This window comes from Callorhinus ursinus, unplaced genomic scaffold, assembly GCF_003265705.2.
Source record: "Callorhinus ursinus isolate GAN/ISIS: 27379988/994484 unplaced genomic scaffold, GSC_fseal_2.0 scaffold1, whole genome shotgun sequence".
In the NCBI taxonomy this organism is placed as follows: Eukaryota; Metazoa; Chordata; class Mammalia; order Carnivora; family Otariidae; genus Callorhinus; species Callorhinus ursinus.
The window spans coordinates 109,679,622-109,699,464 of NW_027397063.1; the positions used below are offsets into that span (position 1 = coordinate 109,679,622).

Below are 19,843 nucleotides of genomic sequence, written 5' to 3' on the forward strand. Positions count from 1 at the left end.
TCCTCAAAAAACTAAAAATAGAAATGCCATACATTTCAGCAATTCCACTTTTGCATATTTATCTGAAGAAAATGAAAACACTAACTTGGAAAGATACCTGCATTCTCATGTTCATTGCAGCATTATTTACAACAGCCAAGACATGGAAACAACCTAAGTGTCCATTGACGGATGAATGGATAAATAAAATGCAGTAGATATATGCAATGGAATACTACTCAGCCATTATAAAGAATGAAATCTTGCCATTTACAACAAGATGGATGGAACTTGAGGGCATTATGCTGAGTGAAATAAGTCAGACAGAGAAAGGCAAATAACATATGACCCCATTTATATGTGGAATTTAAAACAAAACAAAACAAAAACCAAGCTCACAGATACAGAGAACAAATTGGTGGTTGATAGAGGCAGGAGGTGGAGGGATGGGCAAAATGGGTGAAGAGGGTCAAAGGTACAAACTTCCAGTTATAAAATAAATAAGTCATGGGGATGTAGAATATAGTTTGGTAACTATAGTTAATAATACTGTATTGCATATTTGAAAGTTTCTAAGAGAGTCAAACTTAAAAGTCCTCATCACAAGAAAAAAACAATTTTTTATAACTGTATGGTGAAGAATGTTAAGTAGACTTAATTTCCAATATATACAAATATCGAATCATTATATTGCACACCTGAAACTAATATAATGTTATATGTCAATTATACCTCCATAAAAAAATTTTTTTAAAGATTTTATTTATTTATTTGACAGAGTGCAACACAGCAAGAGAGGGAACACAAGCAGGGGGAGTGGGAGAGGGAGAAGCAGGCTTCCCGCAGAGCAGGGAGCCCAATGTGGGGCTTGATCCCAGGACCCCGGGATCATGACTGGAGCCGAAGGCAGATGCTGAATGACTGAGCCACCCAGGTGCCCCTACCTCCCTAAAAATTTTATTTTAATTTTTAAAAGTAAAAAAAAACAACAACCCGAAATGGAACTATGGCAAGTGAGCTTGAGGCCCAAACAGAGCCCAGTAATTGAGATGCCCTCCCCTTGAATGTTATAGCAGAACATTTTCCTTTCCATATGAATGTGTTGCCATAATCAATAATATTGTGCTAAATGCAAGGATCATCTATGAAATCATGGAATTGGCTATTTTCCTCTTTGCAGAGATCGAGGGTATGGCAAGCCCCCTGGTAACAACAGATGTTATTCATTTGCAGAAAAATGCTCTTTATGTGAAATGTACCTTCCAGCCATGCCTAATCAATATCCAGCTGTCACATATGCATGCACGCATGACTTATTTGGCACATTCTTTTCAAAACTTTTTTTTTAAGATTTTATTTATTTATTTGACAGAGAGACACACAGCGAGAGAAGGAACACAAGCAGGGAGAGTGGGAGAGGGAGAAGCAGGCTTCCCACTGAGCACAGAGCCCGATGTGAGGCTCGATCCCAGGACCCCGGGATCATGACCCAAGCCGAAGGCAGATGCTTAACAACTGAGCCACCCAGGCGGCGCCCCTGGCACATTCTTTTCAGGGACTTCCTAACCAGATCCAATTGGTTACCACATCCAGTAATACTTACAGTTGAGTTTTGGGCCAAGATGCAACAGTGGTTTATTCTCATCAGTTGTGCTCATTTAATTATTTACAAAGTTTTCCAACAACAGTTTGAAAATGGAAGGGGAGGCTATGTGAGGTAGTAAGTCCCTTTACTGGAGATGTTCAAAGCTGGCTATCCAGTAGCCTCTCAGGAAAAGGCACCCTACAAAGGAAAGAGTGGGAGGGGTTGCAATTAATAAAGTTTGACTCTGACTTTGCCATCCAACAGCTTAACATCTCTGAGCCTCTGTGTTCTTACCTGAAAATAAGGATAGTATGGATTTACCTTGCAAAGAATATTCTGCGAATTAGAGCTAATGTATGTAAAATGCCTATCCCAGTACCTGAACACAGTATATGTATTCAGACTATCATAAAGGGGAAAACAGTTGGACTAGGGATGATTCACAGGATTATGTGACGTCCCTATTCTAAGATTTTAAGATTCTAAGTCCCAACCTTTTAGGGTTTTTTAATTTTCTAAAAGATTTTATTTATTTATTTGAGAGAGAGGGAGCACGCGAGAAAGCACTAGTTGGGGGGGAGAGCACGAGTTGGGGGAGAGTGAGACCCCCCACTGAGCAGGGAGCCTGATGCACGGCTCCATCCCAGGACCCTGGGATCATGACCTGAGCTGAAGGCAGACGCTTAACCAACTGAGCCACCCAGGCACCTCAGTTCTAACCTTTTAAAGGCTTATAGTACTGAAAAGAATTTCTCCAACCACAAATACATGGTGAGTGCTTAGCATGTGCAAAGCACTGTGTTTCAAAGAAAACTGTTCATAAATAATGAGTAGGAACTCAATAATCTTACACACTTGTATAACTCTCAAGTTAAATTCATGAATGCTACCTAAAAGTCCCTATCAAAAGCAAGCCAACAGCCTATGACAATCTCTTACCCAAAGGGTAACTCTGAATTGGGATGAATAAAACATGTAAATGTTATGCCTTTATGGAAAGACAATATAGGCTCTAGCTAGGAAACAGGGAGGGCAGAATTGGGAGAAATAACCCCAGAATGGAGACTGCCATCCTAGCTCAGGGAAGCCGAAGGCTTGGGCAGGTCTGGTCACAGCTTAGGGACTGTTGGGTGACAGATGGGGACCTCCAAACACTCTTTCCAGTGACCTCAGAGGCAGGAAAGGGGAGTCCATCCTAGACCTGGGAGAGGGGATGGAAGCAAGTTGGACGAACAGGAGGCACAGACTGTACAACACAAGTCAATAGCATGGATGGCATACCCTTATCAGCCAAAGTGTCTTGACCCTCCCCCATGCCCCAACCTGTTATTTATAAATTACTTCCATGTAGTACATATTAAGTGTATCATAAAACCTTCACAGAGTATAGACACTGAAAAGGATTTTGAAACAGAAGGTGTAATATTTTATTCTTCACCCTGATCAGTCTTCTTGTGTACCCCACTTTGGAGACCAGTAGTACAGAACAGGTGAATTGTGGGAGAGAGAGGAGTATGGAATTGTCCCTCCCTGCATAGAACCCCAAAAGGGAAAAACACCATCTACAAGTCTCCCCCTGCTTTTCTTCAAAAGAGAACCCTGTCACCATGTCAGTGAATAGGCAGGAATAGTGCCAGATAAGAACTCAGTGTCCCCACCACACTCTCTCTAGCTTCCAGCCTTCTGCCTGGCCTTCAGATTGCACTTGTCTTCCAAGGTTGCCATAGTTACACCTGATGCCACTGCCAGAAGGTTTTCCACCATTAGGAAGCGCAGACTCTACAATCTGGTAGTGACCATATCTGCCCTGAAAGAGTTTGGATGATAACACTAGGACTGTTTTCAATTTTGGGGAAGGGAAGCACTTTGTCTCGACTGTATATTACAAGGAGAGGGAATGAATCTTACAGAGTTCTCTTTATACAGAGTCCTGGGTGCAATTAAGCACTGGATCCACAGTGGGTTTTGTTTTGTTGGTTAATTGGTTTTGGCTAAAAATTAGACTAAGAAAAAATTATTTCCTGCAAAAAACAGGTGTATTATAAGCAAATGTCATAGCATTTTTTTCCCTGTGGACTCTACAAATAGCTACCAGAGAACATCAAATTTGCTGCAGAATTTTTATATATGCTTCATCTTATGATTGTAGAGAGAAACACAAATAAACCTCTAAGTCAGTCTGTAAAAACATCACCAAAGCAAGCCATATGGGGAAAAAAACATTTGTCCAGTTTGCTACAGGTCCCCAGTATGATTGCATTCTGCAGTCGGGACCCCTCAGTCCCAAATGTACAGAACTACGAAACTACAGAACTGCATAGAATTCCAAAAATATTTGTGGTCTTGGTTTGACAGCTTTCAATGGGGAGAACTAGCTGGTTTCTGCCTCTAAACTCTGGCACTGGCATTCCAATGTAATACTTGGTGATTCTTCTTGTCAAGAACTTGGTAGTCAGGGACACCTGGGTGGCTCAGTCGTTAAGCGTCTCCCTTCGGCTCAGGTCATGATCCCAGGGTCCCGGAATCGAGCCCCGCATCGGGCTCCTTGCTCCACGGGAAGCCTGCTTCTCCCTCTCCCACTCCCCCTGCTTGTGTTCCCTCTTTCGCTGTGTCGCTCTCTGTCGAATAAATAAATAAAATCTTAAAAAAAAAAAAAAAAAAAGAACTTGGTAGTCAGTCCTGGTTACCTTAGAGATGCCTTATCTCCCAGTGAGCCTTCAGGGAATGGTGGCCAGGCTGCTGCTTCTATCACTTTAGCCAAGCCCATGGGGTGCGGGTGTGGTTCTCACTGACAAGAGGCAGTTAGCTTACTAGAGCTAAACCACAAAACCTAGCCTGTGTAGGATTTGGGGAACACATTTTTTTATCCCCCCCAAAAATTAAGAAAAGTTAATTCTATAGATTGGTAGTAATTATGGAAAAGTCATAATGCTGGGTTTGGTTTGGTTTGGTTTTTGTTTTTTTTGATAAGCTAGATCAGTTTTGCTGTCCTTAGATCCTATTTACTTGGCTTTGTCAAGGTGTAGCAAAGACAGCTGTTGGGTTGGCACCAAAGAGCTTTCACGACACCAGTCCGTGGCATCTTGATCTTGTGCCTCATGTGCAGTGGGAGATGGAAGAGAAAAGAGAAAAGCAGAAATCACAAAGACTTTCTGAAAGTTAGGTTTCAGATTTTTTGACTTTGTAAAACACTGTTTCAAAGAACATTATATTTTATCATAGACAGTCTCACCACTCTGTCATAGAGATAAATATTATTTGATCTAACTAGAGTTTTTACACATTCATTTACAGTCAATTCCATTATTTCACTCCACGTTAACTATTATATTTTCCCCAATTAAGTGAGCTGATTATGCAACTAAAAGATTGGTAAATATGGAAGTTATTATTGGATCAACATTTTCTACAGGCTACAGCTTAGATTGTGGAGTACAAAGAGAACATGAATTTTTTTTCCTACTCTGCCCTAGATTCGAGTTATTCATTCCCAGGATTGATTTATAAATGTCTAAATCGTAATCCCTTTTACAAATTAGCATGGGCCTTTAGCCCAGATGTTAAAGGAAATTTGCTTTAAATTGCTTTAAAACAGTAAAACAACAGTGGGAAAACAGAAAATACTAAAACAAAGCACTAGTTGAGTAACTACAGCAAAATCTCATCTATTTAAAATTCATTCATCAGGGATTGGTGATAGCTGAGAAAGGCACAAGACCAAAGTGTACCTTTGGCCTAATTGTTAAGACTTCGCTAAGTCAATTACTAGTGGAAAACAGTTTTTTAGAGAGAAGGCTGAAACCTCTATTGAAAACGTTTCTAATACCCTTAAGTAATTTTAGACATTTATATATTTTTTAAAGATTTTATTTATTTATTTATTTGACAGAGAGAGAGACACAGCGAGAGAGGGAACACAAGCAAGGGAAGTGGGAGAGGAAGAAGCAGGCTTCCCACCAAGCAGGCAGCCCCATGCGAGGCTTGATGCGGGTCTTGATCCCAGGATCCTGGGATCACGGCCTGAGCCAAAGGCAGACACCCACCGACTGAGCCACCCAGGTGCCCCAATTTTAGACATTTAAAACATTGAATTATTTCTCAGTTATAAATAATCCTTATCAATAATTTAAGTCCTTCTTGAGCCACTACTAAGTCTTCCTTGACCTCCTTGTGGGATTTGCTGTAGTGATGAAGGTAGCCTTTCATTTATAAAATGAAAATGAAAGCCTCTTCCTAAATCAGATGCCCTTCTCTACTAGTTTCATTTGTGCAAAGCAGGTCAGATGTTCTGGTTTAAGTACATGAGATCTAGAAGCAGCTTGCCTGAGTTCAAATCTCCCTTCTACCAATTGGGCATGTTATTTACGGTCGTGGTGCCTCCATTTCCCAGTCTGTAAAATGGAAAAAATAATAATACCTAAAAGATTTTAAAACTGTAAAGCACTTAGAACAGTTCTTGGTCCCTTTAAAATTAGCTCTTGTTGCCATTAACACTGTACTGCAAGTCAGTGAGGCAAGTTAGACTCAGTCACAGCCCCAGGGCATCGCGAAGAGAAACTTCTCTGAAATGGTACATTTTAGAGCAGACAGGTTTTTAAGCCCCTCCTCGCACAAAACTAAAGGGCAGATTTGCTTTCACACCGCAGCGCATCACAACCGTTTTCGATTCTTAAGCCTTCCTTTCTTCTGGCCTCCATCCACCCAACCTAGCCTGCCAGGTACTTCTGGTTAATTATGCATAAGCCTTTTCCAAGCCACCGCCTCCCAGTCTCTACGACTTCGTTCCCCTTTTATTTCGTGCTAGACCGCACCTCCTCCCTGAAGTCCTCCCTCATCAACGCACCCCACTATCTATGATCAGCCCTTGACTCGGGCACAGCTCTGGTTGGGAACCCTTCTCAATAAATTCTTGAGATGGTTAGGGGCTTTTTGAATCGCCCGGTCTTCATCTGAAATTTTTCATTAAAACGTGGAGTTTCAACAGTCCGCCCTGAGTTGTTGGACTTCAGCTCCAAACCAGACTCCCAGCTAAAGACACAAGAACACGAAGATGGGTGGGCTGCGAGCCTCGAGGGCTGGTGAGCGCGGCCGGAGTCCCATTTAGGAACGGTTCGTTTGGACAGGACCGGGACGAATGCGAGCGGAGGTTAGTGACGCACCTGAATAAGTCCGCTAGACGAAAGGAGATAAACCAAGGCTTTAATCGTGCAGGCTAAGAGCCGCGTGCGCGCACGCGCGCAAGTGCGCGCACACACAACACATACACGGGAAGCGAGGAGCCTTCTCAGGTATCTGACAATGACACGACTCTGACCCGGACAGGGTCTCAAAGGCCCCCGATTTCCCGAGAACCCCTGCCCCCGCCACCTCCGAAGGTTACCGTTAGCACATCTGTCCGCCAAAGCCCAGGCTCCGGCGAGCCAGGCACCCTCCCCCCAAGCCCCGCGGCCACAGCTCCCCGCCCCCCGCGAACGCGGCTGCCCTGTGTCCTCTGGAACGCCTGAGTGACTGTCGGGTTTCGAACCCGGGCGTCGACCCTGGCCCTCGGCGCGCGCAGCTGAGTCGCTGGCGCAGCCTTTGGCCCCCACATCAATCATTTACAGGCCAGCTAGGGCTACTGCGGCCCGAGGAGGGGGGATGGTACGGAACTCGAGACCGGGGACAACTCTATCCCCCAAGGCGGCCGCGAAACACTAGCGGGGGAGGCCCCCGCCCTCCCTCGGTGCGCCCGTCCCTCCCTCCTTCCAGCGCCTAGGCTCCCACATCCCCGCCTCCCTCTCCGGGGGCGGCGGCGGCGGCGGCTGCGCCCGCACCGCGCGAAGCCCAGTCACCGCAGCAGCGCCGCCGCTGCCGCCGCAGTCCGCCGCCGCCGCTGTCGCTGCCGCAGCGCGGGCGGCCGCGAGCCCGTAGCAGGGAGCCTGGCGCAGGGGCCGCCGAGCCCGCGCGCTCCTACCAGTCGCTGCGCTGCTCATAACCTGATTGTTATTTTTATTTATTTATTTATTTTCAGGAACGGTTGCTCCGAATCAGGTCTTCTCTTGAATCTGCAGCGACGCCCCCGGCGCGTGCACAAAGGCTCCGACGGCGGCCGGCGGGGACTGCCGAGCGCGCCGGAGCCGGCGCCAGAGGTCGCCTGTGCGCGCCCTAGCCAAGCCCCAGGCACCATGCCGCGGCGCCTGCAGCCCCGGGGCGCGGGCACAAAGGGCCCGCCGGCCACGACCGCCGCGGCTTCGGAGGCGGCCTCAAGTTCCCACCCCTCCGCCTCCGGGGACCCTCCAGCATCGGCCAAGCCGCTGCTGCGCTGGGACGAGGTTCCCGACGACTTCGTGGAGTGCTTCATTCTGTCGGGCTACCGGCGGCTGCCATGTACCGCGCAGGAGTGCCTAGCCTCGGTGCTGAAGCCTACCAACGAGACGCTCAACTTCTGGACGCACTTCATCCCGCTGCTGCTATTCCTGAGCAAGTTCTGCCGCCTGTTCTTTCTGAGCGGCCAGGACGTGCCCTTCCATCACCCGTGGCTGTTGCCTCTGTGGTGCTACGCGTCGGGCGTGCTGCTGACCTTCGCCATGAGCTGCACGGCGCACGTGTTCAGTTGCCTGTCGCTGCGCCTGCGCGCTGTCTTCTTCTACCTGGACTACGCGTCCATCAGCTACTACGGCTTCGGCAGCACAGTGGCTTACTACTACTACCTGCTGCCGGGCCTGAGCTTGTTGGACGCCAGGGTGATGACACCGTATGTGCAGCAGCGCCTGGGCTGGCACGTGGACTGCACGCGCCTCATCGCCGCCTACCGCGCGCTCGTGCTGCCAGTGGCCTTCGTGCTGGCGGTGGCCTGCACAGTGGCCTGCTGCAAGAGCCGCACAGACTGGTGCTCTTACCCATTCGCGCTCCGCACTTTTGTGTTTATCATGCCCCTCAGCATGGCCTGCCCCATCATGCTCGAGAGCTGGCTCTTTGACCTGCGCGGTGAGAACCCCACGCTCTTCGTGCACTTCTATCGTCGCTACTTCTGGCTGGTGGTGGCCGCCTTTTTCAATGTGAGCAAGATCCCTGAGCGCATCCATCCAGGCCTCTTCGACATTATTGGCCATAGCCACCAGCTCTTCCACATATTCACTTTCCTTAGCATCTATGACCAGGTGTACTACGTGGAGGAGGGCCTGCGCCAATTCCTCAAGGCGCCGCCTGCGGCGCCCACCTTCTCTGGCACAGTGGGCTACATGCTGCTGCTGGTGGTCTGTCTGGGACTGGTCATCAAGAAGTTCCTAAACAAAACCGAATTCTGCAGTAAAAAGTGAACCTCCGCCTTGGAGGAGGCTGCTGGTTCGCCCACCTATTTGTTCGGAGTTTCTGTTGTTGCTGTTGTTGGTTTGTTTTCAAGTTTTGTTGTGTTTCCTTCTTTGCTCAAGGAAGGTGCTGCAAAACCACAGGGAAAAAGTCGAATGCAACAAGGGGGTCTCGGTGCACTTGGGGGCTTTGGAAGAGGGAGATATGGTTCAAGCAAGAGGGAGAGTGCCACTGGTTCTTGCCCCTGGAAAAAAATTCGGGTGGTGTTTCTGACATCCAGGGGTTTTTCAAAGGGAGTGAGTAAAATCCCAAATAAAACCCCGAACAGTTTGGTTTTCCAGTCGTCTTCTGCACCAGTGGTAATGAGGAGTAGTCCTGGTGAGGTCAGGTATGCAGTAAAGAGGGTAAGTAGACAAAATCCCTGGGTGCTTCCATTTCGGTCTGAGGAATGCTTGGATTTGTAAAAAGAATGGAGCTTTGTAGGAAATGGGCACAAAGACACAAACCCAGGGCTTAACCTGCTAGAAAATGCATGGAATGTGAACACAAATTATTTCAAAATGTTTCTCAGATGTTATTTAAATAGTAATATATACAATGATTTTTCACAACTTATCAAAGCCTGTGATATGCACTGAATTTTCTTTGTTACATAGTTTTGAATTTTGCAGCCCTTCTGCATTGCATACACTTGAACTGGACATCAGGGCAAGCTGCTTGAGAATTCTCAACTACTTTTTTAAACAGTGTTTTCTGAAGGCTTATGTGTGTTATGATACAACTGTGAATTATTCTACCTTAGGGACTCTGGTTAAACTATTGTTGAGGAGCTCAGTGGTTTATATACATCCCAGGTTCCAATTCCTTTATTACACAAAGCCCATCTAATTTTTTGTTTTGTTTTTAATTTTATTCTTTCTTTCTCTACTTATTTAAATTGCCACTGGAATAAATGTGCCTTTGAAGCAATGCCCAAATGACTGGTCGTCAGACATAGTTTGCATGGAGAGAGCAGTAAGAATAAGCTTTTCTTACTTTACTGTAAATCAGGGTCAAAACATTCCATCCAGGAGGGAAGGAAGATGGTGTTGGTTTTAATATTTTGGTAGGACTGAAAGTAGCTTACCAGGAGAAAGGGAGCCAACCCACTAATGTGGCTGTGGTTCTTAATGCAGCCATCAGGGGAGGTGAGAGGACACTATTTTAGACCAATGCCATTTATCCTTGCTTAAAATTAAAAACATAATATTCAGGAATAACTGAGGCAGTTATATTAGGAAAGTCAGGAGCATATTACTTGAGTTGTAAGTGAAGATGTTGAGTTAAATAACATTACCTTTGCATAGTTAAACACTGGTCTCATTTGGATCCATACTATGGAAATGAATGGCAGTCACCCTAAATCACTGAAAAATTAGTGAACATGTTCCTGAGATCCTTTTTGACAACCACATTGGCCAATGTTATTTAAGACATTTCTCATAAGTGATAACCTGTACTTGAGATAACAACTCTAGATTAACACAAACCACTGAGGTGGCTTATTTAATTTAACTTATCACACTTCCTGACAAGTCCTTTTGGTTAAGAGCCAAATAAGTCATTGAGTGGGGAGTCTTGACTTCATAGTATAATTTAGATCAAGCACATAAGGTAGATGAACACTTACCTCAGCACTTGGTAGGTTGGAACTCCTAAAAAGATTGCTGTTTTTGTTTATGCTTTTAATCTCTATTGTATTTGTAAACAGAGAGGCTTGGCACAATTCCCTGGAGGAACCAGTATCTTTGTGCGTTAATTTGCACACAGAAGTTAACTTTTTATATGTCTATATTTAATTTGGAACCTCTTAATGGGATCATAAATACACTTTGCACATTTGCTGATGGGTGTCAGTATCTAATCTTTTGCAAAGTGCAAGGAGATCCCCATTAGGTGATAGAGGCTGAGAATTTGTGCCTAGCACGGATGTTATAGCTAGTTATACCTCAGCTGTAACTTAACTCAATGCATGTATTCAAGAACAATTGTGGAAATCAGGATATTTCCACGTGCAAACTTATTTGCATGTCATTGTTGTCCCTTCTAGAGCCCTAAAGAATGTTGGTTTGGAAGCTAGAGAAATAGGTTGAGGGGTGTTTGGTGGCTTCCTTGTAAAATGGGACCTCCCCTTTCAGAAGGAACTTTCAAGGGACAGAATTCTAAAAAAGGTCCATGAGTTTGAGAACAAGAAATAAACCCTGTATTTGTCATTTTAAATTTTTGTTGGAGATCTTCTGGGTCTACAAACAATTCTCTTCTCACCCTGTGTCTTTGTCCTTAAGTAGAGGCCATTTAAGGATAAAATTATACCCATATCATTTTCAAGTGGTTATGATGCATGAGCCCAGTAAGGTGACACACTTTTCCCCTCAAAGTTTTCAGACCCACTATGCCCCAGAGAGAATGAGGACTCACTTCCTTCCCTTTGTTGTTTCCTTCTTTTACTTTCTTTTCTCCCATTCCATCTTAGTGTTTATATACCACATATAACATTGACAAAAGGACATTCTAGTTGAAAACAGTGGTTTGGCTTCACTTCCTATTTGCAGATAGATATATGCTATGTAGGACCAGGGATGATTTGTGAAACCGTGTATGTTATTTGCTAAATTATATCAGATTTCTGCCCAGATAAATGGTGATATTTTAGATTCAGCATATATTTACTGAGTCTCCATTTGCATGGAACTAGCCAAGTATATTATTACATATTTCAGGGGTAATAGGGCAATCAGAATGAAATATCTTTAAAAATATTTTTCACATTCTCCACTTTGCGACATCCATTAGGATTCAGTTTTACTTTATTGTGTTCACCTGCTTGAAATGTAGGACAAATTATAAATGTAGAATGTAAGAATGTACTCCATTATCTCTGTAAACCTATTTTGGCAGTGGAATTTTGAAGCATATTATGTAATGCATTTTATTTTTACTTGTTAGTCATGATCTAGATGACATCTCAAGAAGTAGCGTCAGAGAGTCCTGCCTGGGAAATGAAGGTGTTTGACTTTGGAGCCTGTCACCCTGGGGGTTGGTCTGTGGGGTTGACTCAGCTGAGTTAGTTGGTTAAAGGGGGTTGCTTTCTTCCCTGTCCTTGGCAGCTGCACCCTCAGGTGAAAGGGATGACCTTCCCAGACAGAAGTGAGTTTTTTGGTCATGTCATGACTGGCTTGTAAAAATAAGCGTGATCTTTTCCGCTGTCCATACACTTTCTATAAATAGCCCAGGAAGAAAGTATGGGGCTTCAGAGCTAACCAGAGTGGCTTTCACATGTTTCCATTCATAAATCCTGCCCGTAAGTGCTTGCAGTTAAAAACCATTTAGCCTAATTCATTATGCCACTCCAGGGTAATCATTTCTAAGAATGCAAAATTGGGGGGATGGAGGTGATTTTTGTAATTTTTTTCGGATTTGGTGCTGAATCTGAGGGCTCACAGCAATAATAAACAGGGATTGTTACCTGCAAATCTCTTCACAACTCTACGTAGTTAATCTGCACAAAGCTAGAGTAAGAGACAGGTATAATAGGAACTATCTCCATTTCTAGGTTATACCAAGGTGACAGAATCAAGTTTTCTTTTTTTTAAAGATTAAAGATTTTATTTATTCATGAGAGACAGAGAAAGAGAGAGAGAGGCAGAGGGAGAAGCAGGCTCCCAAGGAGCAGGGAGTCTGACGCGGGACTCGATCCCAGGACCCTGGGATCACGACCGGAGCGGAAGGCAGACGCTTAACCATCTGAGCCACCCAGGCGCCCAGAATCAAGTTTTCAAACTGGCATTAGAAGTAGGGATGGTTGTGTGCTCACTTGTGAGTGTTTGCTAGTTTGCATGGCTCTGATGCCTGGTCAAGCACAGAGACACCAACTGGAGATGTGTATCTCCATAATTATATATCTATGATTAATAATATCTAATACCTATTTTATATATAGAGATATATAATTTATCATTGTAAAACAGCAAAGTGAGATGTGGTTATCCTTGAATTTAGATTATAGAATCTTAAAAAAGTGTACTTAGTTTTTATCATCTTGGGTTGTTCATCTGTTGAAGTCTTCCACTGCTGACTTCACTCTGTCAGTATCCTTTGAGTTGATTTCCACATTTGTCCATGTCATCCTTTTAGTGATCATTGAGCACCTACTGCATATAAGACATCAGGCAAGGATCCATCCATATTATTACAGCTGTTACCCCTTTGCTGGCGGAACAGAGATGGAAACACCAGAAAGCCCTCTGGCCAGGAACCAAACTCTGACCTTGGCCATAGCAGAATGTCTTAAGCCACTGAATTTGGTTCTTTTCTCCTTTCTGTTAGCATAGGAGCAATGCATAGAATCTTACTTCAGTTAACATGCTAACTTACCCAGAATCAATTTCTTCCTTCCTTCCTTCCTTCCTTCCTCTCTCTCTCTCTCCTTTCCTCCCTCCCTCCCTCCTTCCCTCCCTTCTTTCCTTCCTTCCTTCCTATTACTGTCTGCTCCTAGGCCTATGTGAATTTTGTGGCTAAAAATAACTAGAAAATTTAATGTAGGATGCAGGTGAAGGGATAGCAGGCATATGTACATGGAGAGAGTTGAAAATTTTTATCATCACTATTAATTAATAGGAATGCTACTAACAACCACTTTTTGGGAGGTTAATAGTATTTATGTCATTATGAAGCAAGTTTCATCCAAAGTGCCTAGACTGTGATGTCATTAAATGTCTGAATTTCATAGATAGCATACTTATGTTTTAAAAATAGGAGCTTCAATCCGCAAAGGTGAACTCATGTTCTTTAGCCTTTTTCTTCTTTTAAGGTCTTTGTGTTGTAATCTATAAAACATGTCTTAGAAAAAATTACTCTGGAGGAAATTATTAAAAAAAAATATCAGATGTGAAAAAGGAAGAAGGCATGAGAGCAGGGGAGAACAAGGAGGATTAGATTCAAACAGAATGGGACAGCAAGTTCAACTGTGGACAATTTCTCCTGAGTTTTAAATTTTGTCCCTAGAAAAGCATGTGAACTCCCATGGTGTTAGCACTCAAATGGACAGGCAAGGAATTCTCTTTGGCAGCCTAACCACATCCTGTAGTTTTTGACCTGAGCACCAGTGCCAAGGTATATTTTGAGTAGTACTCTTACCCTTGGCTTAATATCCTTAATTTGTTTCCATAAAATTAGGACATAAGGCAAAAAGGCATTAGGGGATAGCACCAGCCAATTGTAAATCACCTTTCAAATCATTTCTTTGAAGGACTATCAATATCCTCTGATATAAATTGCCTGACGAAAAGCAAACAAGTCTAGACAAACTGAAAAAAGAAAGCATTCATTGCTTAAGCTGAGTGAGCACCATTGTATTCCAATGTGATAGGCCGCACACCTTCCTGTTGAAGGTTTTATTCCTTCTTCACTACTATGAATAATTATCTTTTAATTGTGAAATGGGTATCAATTCTTAATTACTCTTCCAAAAATCTAATACAAATTTTTGCTCTTGTTTCAAAAGAACAGATGTATTGCATTTCTGGTTTGTAGATTTCTAACTAGCTTGTAGACATTTTTGTTTTAGAATAGCTTAAGAGTCTGTGAGCAAGTTGCAGAATTAGAGTGTTTATTTATAGGTCAGGGGCCAAGAATGCTCCATTGGCTGTTAGCCGTGGCAGGATGTGACTTGGGAAAGCTCTGAACACATCCTTACGTGCAACAAAACGATCACTTATTTACTATCTAACTCAATGGAAAAGAGCCTTTTGTTTGAGCTTTGGGAAATGTTCCCCAATGTATTGTGCTTCTAAATGTGATGCATGATCCTCAATATTTTTTGTTCTTGAACAGTCTCTGAAAGCTATTCCAAACGTGGCGTTCCTCAAGGGATATTTCTTGAATGTGCAAAAGTATTCTCGAATGTGTCAATGTGGCAGGCCACCTTTCTCATGCCTTACAGCTCCACCTAAAATATGCAATAAGCACTCACGTAGGAGTGGAAGGGTCTTCAGATGGTTATATAACCACGCCGTAGAAATGGCCCTGCTCCTCATGGCTCACACACCACACTGAGAAAGGACATCATGTAAATAAACTTTTGTTTCTAGATGAGGGGAGTACGGGGACACACGTTAATTTCGTTTCTTCTTTTAGTTCCATCTGTAGTTAGAAAGTGTAATCTTTTTAATATGCTGGATGCAAAAAAAGAAAATAGGAAAACATTTTAAAGAGGTATTCTAATTTTCTATTTTAAAAGTTTATAATAGCAGTTTGTTTGTAAAAACAGGCCTTAGCACATAGATGAGAACCAGCGCTTTTTGGAAAGCCTCATCTTTGTCCTTGGGAGTTTAATCACCTTGAGCTCTTACCCAAATGATAAAGACCTAGCAGGTCTTTAAAAATGTACATAATGTATAGTTTAAAGAAGGGTAAAAAACAAAAAAAAAAAAACATTTTTTTAAAAAACGAAAGAAAACAGGTCAGATATGTTCTAGGTGTGTAACAAGGTTAAATTAAACATCTTTTAAAAATTCTAGTTAAAAACTTCATTAAATTCACTCTTCCAGCAAGACTTAGCACAGAAGGTCTACTTTTCGACCAGGTTGATTTCCTTTTCTGGAGACTATGAGCAGAATTATTCTGACGAAGAAACTGAGTCCCAAGGCAGTAAGGGGATGAGGCACAGTTCACTTCGATGACGGTATAACCACAGCAAATGACATAGCCGGGAAACTGTACAACCCTGGACACGTGCTTCTCGTTTCTGTGGAGTGGAAAGGAGCGTAGAGCCCCATGCTATCACTACATAGACCTGGAGAAGGCTGTCTGCATTGCGGGGCTGGGGGTGACCCGGTGGCTGTTAAACTTTTATCTGCATAAAGCATGTGGTAGCTCTAAACTCCTCATTTCAGGCTTCTCCCAGGCCATTCCCACCACCCTCGAAGCCTTCGGTTTCCACAACCTCTGCCTTGAAGACAAAAGGGTCTAGAAGGATTCCATGTGTATTTAGGCCTTGTCCAACCATCTGCCTTATGAAGTTCATCCATTTCTAAACCAAGGACTTAAATATGATTACTGCGCTTGGATTTACAAGAATGTACAATCAGCAGGTCCCCTTTTGCAGTAAAGGGCATTAATCGAAGGCCATACTCATTTTTTCCCTCAGGTCAGAGGCGGAGGGAGAATTTCATTGACCAAATAGAGACCTCCTTGTGTCAGTATTTTTTTTTTTTAAGTTCATTTAATGGTGATAATGGAGGGAGAAAGGAGTCAAGGATAATGCAGGCATGAAGAAAGAAACCAAAAGAAAGATCCCACTGCTTGCTAAATTAATTCTTCTTAGGGTGCCTGACTCCAGCCATCACCCACAGCTGTATTTAGCTGGCTAGAGAGGCTTCTCAGGATGTGTGAACTTCCATACAGGGACTATGATGTGATTTCAAATCAGTGGTGTTCTCTGCCAGAGAAGCATTACTCAATCATAATTCCACATTACCTGATAAACCAATTTATAGAAATAGATACCACTTTGGTCAGTTCTGTGCATGTAGCTAACAAAATTGTGGCTCATTTCTCTTGTATAGTTTGCTATGATTTTGGTTTTCTAAGACATTTGTTCCTTATGGTCTCGAATATGGAATTCTATATTAATATTATAACTGTGTATTTTTTGCTGAAAAACAAATGTATGAAGTAAGAATAAATTATTTGTAAGCATAGTGTTTAGGTCTGTATTTGTATGCCTTCAGCAAACAATTCCTAAGTTAATAGTAAGTATGTATAACACTAATACACATGATAAGAAGAAGCATCCTTTTTATAAAAATCAGCAGGCAGAACGGAAGAATGTAAGTTTCTAATGGAAGTCCTGAAGAAGCACCCTTAGTATATTTTTTATAATTTTATTTAAATGAAAAAGAAAATTCATGAGTTACTTTGAAACCGTGTCTTCTAAGAAAATACTTAAGCCCAGATAATGAAGCTTTTCCTTACTCTTCCCTATATTTAAAGGCACATGTTATGCATGGACTTCTGTGCAGTGCCGCCTGTCCCAGAGCCCTAGTGATGTGTGTGAATTTGTGGTCTCTCTGTCCCACATAACCCTAACAAAGAAGATCCAGCTTCAGTTATTAAGGTCTGTGAGGTAACCTCAGGGAAGCCTAAGTGTAACCCAGAGGGAAGCCAGGATAAGAGTAGAACCAACACATGGAATGGGGCTGAATAGAGTAAATCACAAAGGGAGGCTTGATTGATCTGTGCCTGAAGCCAACACACTTTTGGACTTGTTCTTATATGAGCCAAGAAATTCCCTTCATTTTAAAACATTGCTTATAATCGGAAGTATCTTAACTGATCCATAAGGTTTGGTAACCTTCCAGCCATCTACAATAGGATTTGCACAGCCCCCATCCCACCTTCACTCAGCCAGTCCCACATTTTAGGACCTGCATATTAGATATTTGAAAAACCTCATTTTTATTTTTTTTTTATATTTTTAAAAGATTTTATTTATTTATTTGACAGAGAGAGACAGAGCAGGAACACAAGCAGGGGGAGTGGGAGAGGGAGAAGCAGGCTTCCCGCTGAGCAGGGAGCCCGAAGCGGGACTCGATCCCAGGACCCCGGGATCACGACCTGAGCCGAAGGCAGACGCCTAATGACCGAGCCACCCAGGCGCCCTGAAAAACCTCATTTTTAAAGTACAGATTTCTGTATTAGGGCCCAGTGCTGCCCTGTGACCCTCCTGGGTTGCCTAAACCACTTTCTCTCCTGTTCTCCACTGCAGATATTTCATATTTCTGACCTTCCCACCCCCTCTCACCCCTCAAATCTCTCACCCTACCACTTCCCATCTCTTCAGCAACCACACTATTATTACGCGTTGTTCTCCTGTATGTTAACTACTTCTACTCAATAGGGTTCTTCCTACGAATGTTTAAAAATGTACCAGTAGTATCTCCCATCTTCTAAATAAAGAAAGTCACCCTCTCCCCACTATGTCACACTCTAACAACCACCACCCTCTCTTCTTCACAACCAGGCTTTTTGCAAGAGTGGTGTGCACCGTCTTTGTTTCCATACCTCCCACTCTCTCCTTCACCCACTGCATTCCGGCTTCATTAACCTCACTAGAATGGCTCTTACATGATTCCTGACAACCTCCTTCTTGACTTCCATTCCCTTCCCCTGAAACTCTTCGCTTGGCCTCTGTGACCCCATACTCCCTGGATTCCCTCCTACTTCTCGGGCTACTGTTTAACAATTGCCTTTACTGACGTCTTCTCCCCCTGTTCGTGGCCAAAGTCGATTTTCTCAAAGTGTGAGCCAGACCAGGGGCGCCTGGCTGGCTCAGTTGGAAGAACAAGTGACTCTTGACCTTGGGGTCATGAGTTCAAGCCCCACACGGGGTGTAGAGATTACTTAAAAAAAAAAAAAGTGTGAGCCAGACTATCTACATTAGTATACTTTAAGGACTTGTCAGCGTCTTGATTCTGCCACTTCCTTTCAGCTGTCACGGCAGAGGTATAATTCTTGTTCTAGGAAGCTCAACCTTGAGCCTACTCCAATACTTCCAGTGGATTTTTAAGCCAGCCAACACCTGTTAATAAATCCCCTTCAGCCCCAACTAGGTTGAGTGGGTTCTGTTGTCTGCAACTGAGCCTTAACTGATACAGCAGGTAAACAGAAAAAGATGGTGATCAAAAGTTCTGCAATGGGAAGCCATAACTCTTTATTCCCCAAACCAATCATTGGTGGATAGTCTGTTGGGCTTCTGATTTTTTTTTAACCTTTAATTTTCCTTGGAAGACAAAGCAGGTTCTGGATCAGGCGGCTTCTTCAGAGAGTTTGGTTCTATTTCAAAGCAAAAAAAGAAACATTAGGAAGAGAATTACCTAGAAATTTGTTTCCCCTTAATGTTGACTTAATATAGGTGGATGGAAACACAACATGAATACTTAGAATTTACGTCAGGTGAAAGAAATCTAAAATAACAAGGCTCACCAACAATAAGTGGCATTCCCATATCACTGAAGTTTATATAACTTTCATATAGAGATTAAGACCCTGATAACTAAAAATCCACTAAAGACTATACAGAATTATAACACTGGGTAGTGTTATAGGAGACTGAGCCAGAACTTCAGCAGCTGCTTGGATTCCTCTTTCCCTGGACAAAGGTGCTTTAATGCATCCCCCTTTTTCTTCCAGCAGTACCCTAAAGTTCCTTTTAGGAAGGACCCCTCCCACTCAACCTTGGTAGGACTGCTCTCCCTGGCGGAGGTAGGCGTGTGACCCAAGGTAGGCTTGCAAGCACAGAGCTTCTCTAGATTCTGAAATTTCCATAACTCGCCTGCAGATGTCTTCATGCAATTCTGAGAGCTATCCCATGGCCTTCAAAAAATTTTTTTAATTATCTTCTCCCTGTAAGTTAACCAGAAGGTTCCCATTTCTTGCAACTAAAGAGAATTAACTAAGGACTTCCAGTTTCTGGTCTGGCATATAAGGAGCTTAGAAGTTATCACTCTACCCTAACAACAATTAAAAAGCTGAATAAACTAAAAAACCAACAACTCTTCTTAGATCCATCCGAGAATTATGGGTCACAGGGCAAAATGCTGTCCTCAAAATTAGAGAGACACACAGGTGGATACAGAGTATTACAACTTACCACATTGGGAACCCACAAGTAGAAACCTCTGCAGGAGCCAGTACTGGTTCCTTTTACCTGATATATCATGTCTGGCTTTCAAAAAAATGACAAGACTACTAAAAGGCAAAACACATAGTTTAAGGAGACACAGGAAGCATCAAAACTAGTCTCCAATAAGGCAGGATGTTGGAAATATCAAACTGGAAATTTTAAACAATGATGCTAACAGCTCTAATGGGAAAAGTAGACAACATGCAAGAACAGATGGGTAAGTGTGGACAAAGAGATGGAAATTCTATGAAAGAATAAAAGATAAATGC

General features: G+C 43.1%; 1 protein-coding gene across 2 annotated transcripts; it reads left to right on the forward strand.

Moving 5' to 3' along the window:
• Positions 1–7,096: 7,096 nt before the first annotated feature.
• Positions 7,097–16,581, forward strand: PAQR9 (progestin and adipoQ receptor family member 9). 2 transcript variants are annotated; one of them, XM_073898986.1, is made up of 2 exons: positions 7,097–7,286; positions 7,575–16,581. In XM_073898986.1, the coding sequence occupies exon 2, from the start codon at positions 7,729–7,731 to the stop codon at positions 8,860–8,862; it is 1,134 nt and encodes a 377-aa protein (XP_073755087.1). In that variant the 5' UTR covers positions 7,097–7,286; positions 7,575–7,728; the 3' UTR covers positions 8,863–16,581. The 2 variants fall into 2 exon arrangements, with proteins under 2 accessions (XP_073755087.1, XP_025726121.1); XM_025870336.2 differs by having other exon boundaries at positions 7,097–7,204.
• Positions 16,582–19,843: the final 3,262 nt, after the last annotated feature.

Bases quoted from the DNA above. Each gene is read 5' to 3' on its own strand.
- PAQR9 (XM_073898986.1), top strand. From the start codon at position 7,729: ATGCCGCGGCGCCTGCAGCCCCGGGGCGCGGGCACAAAGGGCCCGCCG.